Source organism: Neolamprologus multifasciatus, chromosome 18 (assembly GCF_963576455.1).
Source record: "Neolamprologus multifasciatus chromosome 18, fNeoMul1.2, whole genome shotgun sequence".
NCBI lineage: Eukaryota > Metazoa > Chordata > Actinopteri > Cichliformes > Cichlidae > Neolamprologus > Neolamprologus multifasciatus.
The window spans coordinates 22,693,241-22,705,495 of NC_140456.1; the positions used below are offsets into that span (position 1 = coordinate 22,693,241).

The window sequence follows — 12,255 nt, forward strand, 5'->3', positions numbered from 1 at the left end:
TTGTTCTTAGATGTGCTTTTTTCTGTGTTTATCTTCCCATGATAGCAAAGAAACCCTTTCTGTGAAGCAGAGTTTGAATACCTTTAAAACACAAAATAATAAATCTGTTCAAATAGCTCCATGGGGTCTTTTTTAATATTCACCAAGTTAATTCCTGCGTGAATATCTGGACAGGTCTTACAGAGGTGGTTAGGGGTGGAATGTAATGATATTACTTTCTTCCGATGTTCCATCACATCATTTTCTTCAGTTTCATCTAAGCAGGTGGTTGAGCCACACTACATGAATTTCACAAGAATAAGTGAAAGTTCGGCTTATTAAAACAATTTGCTTTCTTTAAAACTGAATAATGTAGAGTCTGTGCTGCAATAAGTTTCACTGTATGTTGTTTTTTTTTTCATTTGAAGAAAATAACTGTCATAGATAAACATGTTGTACATTGTTACAAAATGTTTTTATTAATTGCTAAAAAAAACTGAGAAGAAATCGCCTTATATCTCATTTTTACTTTGCGATATCACAGGAAAAACACACACCAGGGACATCGTGACACATAGAGACACAAGAAAAGACTAATACTGGGGATTTTTTTTTTAAAGCAGAGGGGCAGTAGTAAAGGAAGCAAAAGAAATACAACAAACAGACATGAAAGAGAAAGACCTCATTTAAAGACAGCTGCTGAGGTAAGTCATGCTGTGAGGCAGCAGGTGAACACTGGTGTATTACGCTCCCTTTTGTGACATTGCTGACACACTCAACCCTTTTAAAAGAGCAGAGTTGTGTTGTTGTGATAGCCAGCAGCACATCGGGCAGCTTAATAGTATAAAATGGCACAAATTCGAACGAGCACATTTCCAACCGAGGCGCTTTCTCTATAGTCTATCACATGAATCGTGTTCAGTTTCTCTTTTTGAGTCATAGTGAAGCTACAAAAAAATTAAATAAGTATCCGTTTTCATTGATTCATTGACTTTTAGGGGGAAAAAAAATTTGTTCCTTCAAGTAATTTATCTCACAACAGGCTGCGATTGAGCTTCTACTCTTCTGCAGCTTGTTTCAAACATATCGGTGTCACTCTGTGAGAAATGGAGCCCATAAACCCACCAGTCAGGTGAGATTCTAAATTAGCACGCAGCCTTTCTTCACCTCTGAGAGCATGTCAGGGACCAAGCAGTAAAGCATAAAGGACACAGGTGTTTTAATTCAAAAAGGGGGTTTTATTGACCCAAAAATATGAAAATATATTTAACAAAGCCAAAACTTAAACAGGCAAACCAATAAAAGAGGTCAACTCAATAGACTAAACGCAAGATAATAATTAACAAACCCTGAAACAAACATAAGATAAACTGACCTGCTGAAATGACACAGGGGGAACTTAAATACTGGTTTAGCTAAACCAAATGACACACATGGGGGAAAATAAAATGGCTGCCATATAACCAACTAATACAAAACAATTAAACAAATATGAAACACCCCCCAGACAATGAAGCATGTGGTTCTATCCAATTAGGCTGTCAGTGGTACTTCAGGTCTCCCAGCCCTTTGCCACACCTTTTGCCAGACAGGAGGAGACGCCAACCCCCAGGTAACATGTGTGGTATGCCATCACAGAGCGGTAATAATGAAAATGAAGGAATTCCTTTCCCTCTGTTTTAATAAGAAAGAAACTGGCTTATCCCACTTGTTCCACAAAAGTGCAGTTTGACACCTGCTTTAAATTAGAAACGATCCTCATGAACACAAAAGGGGAAGCTGAACAATACAAGGAAAAGTAAAATGCTTTAGTCAAATCTTTAAAGGTGTCACAAATTTGCCAATTTTACTGCAAAGTCTTCACCTTACCAGGTTTTAAGACTTTAAGACTTACTTGGCTTGTGTTGGAAAACAGTCAGCACCAGTGTGCATATATGAAATGTTTCTCATTTCATGTCCACTGTACCTCGCATTCAAACGCCCTTGCCACTCAGCAACACTGCTGTCGCCTCATTGCCTCACTGTGGGTTAATGTTAAATGCTTAATGAGCTGTGCCTGGATTCCAGACATAGCACTTTCAGTTACAGCCAAACAGTTGATGGTGGAGCGTTTGTTTGTTTTTTAACTGTATTAGCTGTATGTTTTGTCATCTCTAGACATGCTTTTGTTAAGTGTCTTTTACTGCAGTTCTGAACAAATATGTTCATGTAATAATGACAACACATGAAATGTGAGAAGAAGATTTTATTTGTTGTTGCTGTTACCTTCTTTAGCAGGTAAACAGAGTGTCCCCAAACTGAGGAAACAAATGAGACTGCTGGAAACCTGAAGTGGCCACCAGCAAATACGCTACACCTTATATTTTTTTAATGAGGCTTGAGATGTTCTGTAAGAGTGTCTTTGCCCAGTTATTTTAAAAAGGCATTTAGGAAAATAAAATCCCTTGAAGTTTTATGTTTACGACATGTGAAGTCATAATATGCTGAAGTCAGATTGAGGTTTCTGATAGAATGTCAGGCAGTGGCTTCTGAAACTATAGGTGTCGATCCTGAGGAAAAATTTAAGAGCTATTGAAGTGAAATGCAGTGAGCTGGCTGCCAGTTGCTTATCAGCATAACGTCGAACATTTCAACGCAGGGCATGCCTGCCTGGTCTTACTACTATTCTCTCCAGGAAGATAGATGGATAAGCAGGCTGATCTGGACTGTTGAGATGCAGTCGTGGGAAACAGACTGCAGAACATGTTGCCTTGCCAACCAAACCCCTCAGAGTGTGAGGGTTAAATGTAAAAAGATTCTCTGCCAATGCAAATATAGGTTGCCATCTGTTTCCATTACACTCCTTTTGTTTTGTATTCCAAAAACATGTAAGAATGTGGCATGGTGGTGTAGGTGTTCTGGTGAGTGGTCCCTTCTCAGCGTGATCCTTTTTTTTTTTTTTTTTTTGCTGTGAGAGTAATGTGCATATTCAGATAGTAATTACAACACCATCCTATGCCTTACAAGGAACTGGGGTATGATAGCAGGCACACGTGGGGCCCTCATAACACATTCTCCAAACTCCAAATTAATAGCAACGGCCAATGTGGGAATGTTAGCTGGCCTGCACATTTGGGGTAAAAAATTTAAACCCAGTAAATACCAGAACATTTGATGTAAAATGATGTGATCGAGCCGTCCCTCTAACTCTCAGCGGTCCAAGTGAGCTGATGCGGGGTTTTACTGTGCCAATAAAAATAAAGTCAACTTCTGAGAAATTCATGAAGTTTGGTGGTCAACTTAATTTATATGTGACTATTAATTTCCAGCGGAGCCGACGGAGGGTGAAGGCAAGAAAACTGCAAACTTGTTGCTTAGGAACAGTGAGAAATAACCCTAACTTTTCTTGAAGCATCTGATCTTATCTCCCATGGTGCACATAGCTCTGCGTGTAAGTGTGTGCGCATGTGGTTGTGTGTGTGTGTGTGTATTGCGGGGGGTGGGGGAGTCAGGTTTAGCAGAGGTTGTTTCTAGGCAACTGTTTTTTGTTTTTTTTTATGTGAAACTTGTTTGTTCTTCTGTGTTCTCTGTTGTTTCCTATTCATTATTGCTCATTTTTTCACAAATACGACTTTTCATCATTAGGGCAGGGTTGTCTGGTTCTGTGGCGTATGAGCCAACATAACTCTGTGATGATTAAATGACAACAAATAACAGCAAAGTTGCTTTTATAAATACTTTTAATTACATTATACATGTATGGACAGCTATTTTCCAGGGGTAACTATCTGCAGTGCAGACTTTGATGGAGTGGAAATATTCTCACACTTTCAGTCTGAGCTTCTTTTTTTTTTACATGCTTGTATTTATTAGCCTCTTTAGTTGACACAGAGACATATGCAGTTTTCGCCTTCACTTTTTCCATCCAAACTTCAGCTGAAAATGTGCTGTAATTGGTTTACCTCAATGCTATGTTGGTCACTTGCACACAGATGTTCCATACGCATGCCTAGTTATTTGTGAATATCTGACCTATAACAAGCAGCTGTTGGCTGGCTGCTTAGTTCTGCCTCAGATGAGAGCAACCTCTTTGCCACAGTCGACATACAAATAAATAAACCGTTTATTTATCAGGCTTTTAAACAATATCGAGCTCGTGTCATGCATCAGTTTGAAATGTCATCTTGTGACCTTTTTATCCCCCGTTGTTGTGATTAAACCTGTATTTGTGACTCTGTTTGCTTGTGTGTGCGCTTGTCTGTAACAGGTGTTGATACATATTAACAATATTTCAGGATATTTGTCCGGCCTGGCGCGATGCATTGTGCATAATATTGTCTCAGCTTGACACTGTATTATAAATGAACACAGTTCATATGACATAGTTACACACTAATTTGTTTCAGCTGTGCTACGCGGAAGAAATTTAACCCCAAACCACCTGCACACCAGAAAACTGTATCATTTCATAAACATTCACTTCGGCAGTACACGCAGAGCAGCTAATTACAGCGTCCACACACACACACGCACACACCACATTGATGCTACTGATTCCTTTTACAGAAGAACCCCTTTGATTCAAGTTTTAATTGGCTATATGTGAGGTGCTTAATTATGGTCTTCAAATGATTCAGGTGGAAACCTGTGGTGGATTCCGCGTTTTGTCATATCCTAATTAAAAGCTTTTTTCCTCTGAAGACATCCACATCAGCCAACCTCACTGAGCGTTACGCCGTGCAGGAATATTAACAGCAGGTTTGCATGGGAATCCTTGCAATTATGCAAGGCCGTCCTTTGCCCTCATTATCAAACCAATTTGAACGAATCAAAATTCTAAGCTATGAGGCTCCATTTGTGCAAGAAATTATGCCCACATGCATGCTATGTGTCAAATCTCGACCATTCAGTGCCTTATAAAATGTGAATTTTTAGTCCATATCATCAGCTCATTAAACATATTGCAGATAAAAGTAACTAACTGGAAATGTTACAGATTTTCTCTGCTCAGGTGACTTAGTTATATCGCTGTGATGTGACACAATCCAGTTTATCAGTCCATGTTCACATTTCTACACTTGTAGCTTTGTTTTTCTTTGCATTAAATAAGATCTCATGAATACAGTGGAAATACAGTAAATCCAGGTCTTTATGTCTGTAACAGATAACACTGATATGTCACATTTTATTAAAAAAAAACAAACAGAAATCACAAGTTGTAATAAGCAAGTAAATAAATAAAATGTTTCTTTTATTAATCCAATAAAATGACACACAACATTTTATTTGAAAAAGAAATTACAGGCCAACTTTTCCGTAAACAATAACCTCTTGATTTACACTTTTAAGTTATTCCTTTGTGTTTTAAAGCCAACTCCAGTAACTAGTTTGAGGAAGGATCACATCCAAATTAAAGCTGCAAAACTTTGTCTTAAGGGGTCTGACATTAAACCACTGCAGAGTCCCAGATCAAAGGTATAAAGGAATAAGCCACCAGCCTAAAAATAAAAATGAGTTTCATAAACCACAGTCTTGTTTTTCTTTCTCAACTTAAATCTCATTATTCTTTCCAGGACTTAAAAGTTATCAACTGAACATAGTAAACTTTTCTACAATGGCGTAGTGCCCTCTGTTGGAAGAATAATGAAACTATGGTGCTTCTTTTGCTTTTCTGGACATCATGAATTATAGGCTCACATGGTTTTAAAAAGTCAAGTATCACATTAGATTAGTGTATATCTGCTAAGTGAGTGTAGGTATCCAGTGGTCCTTGAGATCTTCACTTCATTATATAAAAAATGTGATACTTCTTTAATATTTTCATGTGTTTACATACAGTAAAATAGGCTGTATTATGAATTATCCAATATAGTGTGCTCATGATAGAGAATAAACACATTCAGTCCAGTGTTTTATCCATTTCTCGCAGTCTCGTTTACAAAAATAAGCAGTCAGGAGTGACAGCACCTCAGGCCTCAATGGCATCTGTTAGTGTGTCTCTGTTGCTGTGACAAGGCTGTGCATCCAAGGCATCTGGCTCTTTCTAATTTCACAAGCATATTTAGACACAAACTTAAATGAGGATTTCCCTGAGTGGTCCTGGTGCAACTTGTTACCCAGTGAGTGAGTAAGCAAAAATCTCAGCCTTTAACGCTACTGTAGGAAGGAACAAAGTCTGTCCTTGTTTTGAGCTCTGAATCGGTTTTGTAGCACTTTCTCTTTTTGGGTGTTTGTTACAACTTGAATCTAAGGCTCTCGCTCGCAGAAACTGATTGAGAATGTCGAGCTTTAGGTGATCACTAATGGTCCTTAGAGTAAATAGGCCACATATACACATCTATTATAATCACACACTCACTTTTTTGGTTGATGACAATGGTGTATCATCATCAACCAGCTGGGTGGGCAGGAGCGCAGTATGGACATCTATCTTTGTGAACATGAGAACTCAAGAATGAGGCAATGTTGTTGCCATCAGTGCAGAGTCTGAATCTTAGTGAGTGTGACCTCATGGTCAAGATCATATTTTCTGAAATAGTATCAAATGGATACTATAATCAAAATGTCAAAGTCAAGGTCAGAGGTCAATTTCTCTGAAACTCTGAAAATGAATGTGGTAACTCAAGAAAGAAGTCACCCATGGTGACAAATTAATACCATAGGTGTGTCTACAAAAAGGCTGAGGGGGAGCATTGGCAGTTCCCAGTATTTCTTTTAGAAACAAACTCCAGTAGAGGAAAACTGGGGATGATGCAATTTCAATTAATTTTTTCAAGGGAATACTAAAATGACAATCTTAAGATGAAAATGTTCAATTTTATTTTATTTATATAGCGCCAAAATACAACAGCAGTCGACTCTACACACTTTATATAGTAAGGTAAAGACCCTACATTAATACAGAAATGTAAAACTGAAACTTTTGGTTTAATTTACAAAAGGACGAAAAAAAGAAGAGGAAGAAAAAGGATGAGGAACATTATGGATGTTATTCTAAATATCATGTCCATTTGAGTAATGTTGCCCTGTGAGGCTTAATTAACGTTGATTCGTTTTAAAAAGTCTACTTTACAAGCCATAACGCTGCAACGGGGTGCAATGCACTCAAAGTTATTTCAGCGACGCAGCAAGAAGGAAGCTGCTGCAGTCGTTCGTTAGGGCTCTGTATTTGCATGATTTTACGCAGGATATTCTGTGCTTACAAAATCACAGCTGATCCCATGTAACACCAACCCCTTTGCTAGGCTCTTTGTGGGCGGAGCCGGAGGGCCGAAGAAGTCATGTGATCATTGTGCCCACCATGTGGCTGTGGAGATTAGTGATGGGATTTCCGGCTCTTTTTAGAGATCCGGCTCTTTCGGTTCGGCTCACTAAAAAGAGCCGGCTCTTTCGGCTCCGAACCGGCTCTTCAGGTTGTTTTGTTGCTTTAATTAATTTATTATTAACAATAATATTAAATTATGCACAAAAGGAATTACTAACGTAAAAAAAGTGGTTTTATTTATATATGTTTATATATAAATATATGCGGTGGCCCCTAGAGACAAAACACGTACAAACTCCAAAACACATTTCTAGCATGAACTGAACTTCCAAAGCAGAGCTACTAGATCACTTAAATTACACAATTGAAAGCATGTGTGTATTGTTTGTGTATTTATACACAGGCACTCATATATATTCAAATAATTTAAAAACAATGTTCATTTACCTCTTACTACCACACGCCAAATCCGGTCGTTGGTACTTGCTGGCTTGTGTAGCCACTACGTAACAAAAGCTCAACACTGCGCCCAGCATCCTGGAGCACTTCTGTTGACTTTTGTACGTGTTTTGAGTTTTTATGTGCTTCCGAGTTTGTACGTGTTTTTACGTGTTTTGGAGTTTTTACGTGTTTTGGAGTTTGTACGTGCTTCAGGGTTTGTATGTGCTTCAGAGTTCGTACGTGATTTGAAGTTTGTATGTGCTTTGTCTCTAGGGGCCACCGTAAATATACTTTTATTTATTCACTCCACATAAAATGTAATAAATAAATCATATAATACAAAAATCAACTATTCACATTTCAACTTTTAACTATTTAAATTTTCAGCTTTTTCCTTTTACAAATGTAAAGTGAAACAACACAAAACACTGCAAACCACAACACAATTAAATACAAATTAAAATATGAAAACAAAAAGAACATGCATCTGTCATATGGGCCCGCATGAATAAACTTTCTGAATCCTTTATCATCTGCAACTGAAAATAGTTGTGGATGATTACTATACCTTTCTAATGTGACGTTGTTGTCCCTGGCTTTCTTTCTCTCCCTCCGGCTCTGTTCCTGTGCTACTGAGTGTAACTACCACCCCTCCCCCCTCTGCCCAGAGCAAAGCACAAGGCTCGTGTGCTGAGTGAAGCAGAAAAAAAGTGCGAGAGGGAGGCTGAGAGAAAGAAAGAAAAAAAAAACCCACGTGACGGCTCGCGATAAGGAGCCGGCTCGCATCGTTCACGTCAAAGAGTCGGCTCTAAGAGCCATTTCGTTCGCGAACGACCCATCACTAGTGGAGATCGTCCGCAGTCTTGAGTGTGGTAGGGAGCAGAGGAGTAGTGAGAAGTATGGTAAGTAGACATAGCAAAGCTAAAAACCTGCCCCCTGCTTTATATTGCCAGGAGTCTAAAAAACGCGAATATGTCTTCTTATATCCGCTGTAAAACATTAAGTGTGGCTATTTTTAGACCGCAGTGCAACAGATAAATGGATCCGATGTTTGTGTTGCTGCAGCTGCTAACGCTAGCTTAAACCCGTTTATAGCAGACCAGGGGCGCTATTTAACGGTTCAGCCTCAGTCGCTGCACACAGCGGACTCTGTTCGAGCTTATAATTGATGTCTTTTGTGATGCTACAATGCTTGGGTTGTCTGTATGAAGATTAAAAACACCTCTAAAGTTGCTAGTCATTCCCGGTGATAAGAGAGCTAGGTGATGTAAGCTAACGTCAGAGAGAGTCCGTGTTTTTGTGTAATCGCTTTATTTCCCCATTTAAACCGATTAAAGCTGCTATTGGGAATTAAAACGAAGGCTGACTGGAGAAATTTGTTTTAATCAGCTTCCCACCCCTCACCCCTTCCTCTGCTTATTAGAGGCAGGCTTGTGTAAAGGTACGAAATGTTGGCTTTACAGATTAAACTTGTTATGTGTAGAAACTGATGGGCGGAGACGTGAATGGTGACACAGATGGGCCAAAGTGCGCCTGTCATTGAGAGCACTGACTAACTTGGTTTCTCTTAGGCCCTATTTATTATAGGGCCTCCGCTGTTACTTAACCACACAGACTCACTCATGTACGCTTTCTTTTCTTCACCTCTGTGCAGTGTGCTCAGGTGGAAGACTGGCACAGTGCCAAGTCCATCTATGAGTTTTCTGCCAAGGACATAGACGGGAATGAGGTGTCTCTGGAGAAATACAGGTAAAAGTAATATTAACACAATCAACCACTTGGCACCAGTAGTTAATGCTTGAAATTAGCATTTTAACCTCACCTTGTGCTCTGTTTCGCCAGAGGGTATGTGTGCATAATCGTAAACGTAGCCTCTAAATGAGGAAAGACCAGGGTAAACTACACTCAGCTAGCGGGAATGCACGCCTCCTATGCTGAGAAAGGTTTACGCATCCTGGGATTCCCGTGCAACCAGTTTGGAGGACAGGTAAGGTGGATAAACTCCAGCCTTCTTTATTTTGTGCTTTCTCCAACAAAATTATTTATGTGGCCATAAATGCAACACGAGTTAATTTCACTGTTCTGTGTGAATAAAGTGGGCTGGCAGAGAGGAGACCGTACTAATTGATTTGCACTCTGTACCAAACATGCGTGCTAGACTGTTGCATACTTCGGATCTATTTTCCAATTGGTTATATTTATATCTGTGCATGCTAACATTTTCTAGCTTAATTTAGTAGTTGTTTGTTGTTTTCGTGGCATTCAGGAACCAGGGACAGAAGCAGAGATTAAAGAGTTTGCCAAAGGTTACAATGCTGAGTTTGATCTCTTCAGTAAGATTGAGGTGAATGGAGACAACGCTCACCCTCTGTGGAAGTGGATGAAGGCTCAGCCCAAAGGCAAGGGAACCCTGGGAAAGTAAGTTATTCTATGTTCTGTTTTCTTGGCAATATGTCTGTCTTTTAAAAGTGTACAGTGACAATGTTCATGTCGTATCATTCATGTCCTCCTGCAACAAAACCTTCCTGTGTCACCTGTAATCTCATAAGTGAAGTCTGTGACTGAAATTCTGGTCATGGATAATTACAAATTCTGTGTTTCTACACAGTTTCAAGTGTGGTAGCTTAAAATTGTAGCCATGGAACGGACTGAGTTTGAAGTATTTTGTAACTATTACCACACGGTGTTGAAACAGCTGGCAGGCATGACGTCATTTTACCCTGAAATGGGAGTTGCTCTTAATCCCACTGCCTTCATCCTCCCTGCTTCTTGTCGTTTTCTGCCGAGTTTGTAGAAAGACGTTTACATGATTTAATTTCTTGCACTGTCTACACTTTGCTGCATTGTAGATGAACTCAACAAGGGACATCAAAACCCTCTGGGTTTTTTTTCTTTTGACTGAGTTTTGTACATTTTCCTTCCAATAAAGAACACAATTCACATAACAGCAAGCAAAGAAATCATACAGTAAAATGCATAAAGTATCAGGGACAAAATAAGGTAAAGGAATGGATCGTGTTGCTATGCAAAATGTCAACTATTGTTTGTTATATGCAGAATATCCTCATTACTCACATCTGCGGGTAGGAATCGAATTTCCATATACAGGGATTTGCATAATTATTGATATTTTTTTTGTATGTTTTAACTGGGAGTAGGATAAAAGGTGGTGTAGCCAAAAAACAACAGCAAAATCTGCACATCAGTGTAAACCCACAGAATTCCAGTTTAAATAAACAACAGACTTTTAATGTTTGCAGTATGGTTTTCATTTGTACTTTTTTTTTTTTTCCAACAGCAACATCAAATGGAACTTCACAAAGGTAACTAAGCTAATACAATCAGAACTCTTACTGCGATGCTCTTCAGTACTTAATGCTGTTTTCTTTTCTTTTTTTCTTTTGGGGGGGTGTTGTTGTTTTTAACTACAACTGCATTTGAAAATTAATGCTTTTCATTGCTCTCTTATTTCTCACCAGTTTCTTATAAGTAGAGAAGGACAAGTAGTGAAGAGATATGGCCCAACAGATGATCCCAGTGTAAGCTGCAACTACACTTTTTCTCCAGTATATACTTGTGCATTCTCTAGAATACAGCACCTTTTGAAGGATGTGGGGTATAAGACGCTTTCAACCTCTGTGGGCATATTCTAGTAATTTCTGTTAATATATGGGCAAGAGGCCCTGTGCACAGTTTCTATGCTGATGTTAATGTCAGAGGATGACTGAAACTCTTCAGATTTTGAGACAGTAGGTTGTTTGTGACTTTTGCACAGTGCAACTCATCACTCAGCATCCCAGCTCTGTAACCATCTGGTCTGCCCAGTACACTTATCTGTGTGTTATATGCAGTATTTGCTGCTATTCTGCAACTCTGCCGTAGTAACATTTGCACTTGTTTCTCTGTGCAGGTGGTGGAGAAGGACCTGCCCACGTACCTGTAATAATACAGTCTCATCTCCCATGTGTTTATTTCACCTCTGACCTCTCTTATGGACCACAGGGTTGTGTCTGTGTGCCTGGACCAGTGACGGCCTGCCTGTAAACCCAGCACTGGGTGGGGCACGGCCTGATGATCCCTTGCGTGCAACTTATCTCCAGAGCCCACTCACACTAAACCTCGTATGACCATAAGAGAGAACATCCACTGGTTAACCAAAGTAGAGACACTTCACAGCATACTGCAAACAGCCATTGCTTTTTTAGTCCAATACAAATACCCTCTGTTCTGAATGGTACTTTGACAAGTTTGTTCATGTGTCATTGTCAGTTTTATGTGAAAACACCGAAGGCAATAAATTTAATCGATTTCTGCATAGCTACCGATATTATTGTTTGCACTTAAAACGACAAAGGGCCCAATGTTGTACCTGAAAATCATGGCTTATATAATGAAATTAGAAAATAAATGTAGTTGTGAATATTGTGTTGATGTGTTGTTTATGCACCTGCACAACAGAAGTAAATGATGGTAATTCTAAATTGCTAGAAGTGTGTCTGTTTATTTCTGATAGAGTATGTAAAAGCTTGGAACCACACAGCATTTTTTTTAACACTTATATTTTTACATATAGTTCTCAAGGCTTTCTGAAA

General features: G+C 39.1%; 1 protein-coding gene across 1 annotated transcript; it reads left to right on the forward strand.

The window, feature by feature from the left end:
• The first annotated feature begins 7,212 nt into the window (after positions 1-7,212).
• On the forward strand, positions 7,213-12,144 carry LOC146497919 (phospholipid hydroperoxide glutathione peroxidase-like). The gene is made up of 8 exons (XM_085139437.1): positions 7,213-7,266; positions 8,508-8,565; positions 9,318-9,412; positions 9,506-9,650; positions 9,930-10,081; positions 10,962-10,986; positions 11,143-11,202; positions 11,574-12,144. Exons 1-8 carry the CDS (start codon positions 7,259-7,261, stop codon positions 11,604-11,606), a joined length of 576 nt encoding a protein of 191 aa, XP_084995563.1. The 5' UTR covers positions 7,213-7,258; the 3' UTR covers positions 11,607-12,144.
• Positions 12,145-12,255: the final 111 nt, after the last annotated feature.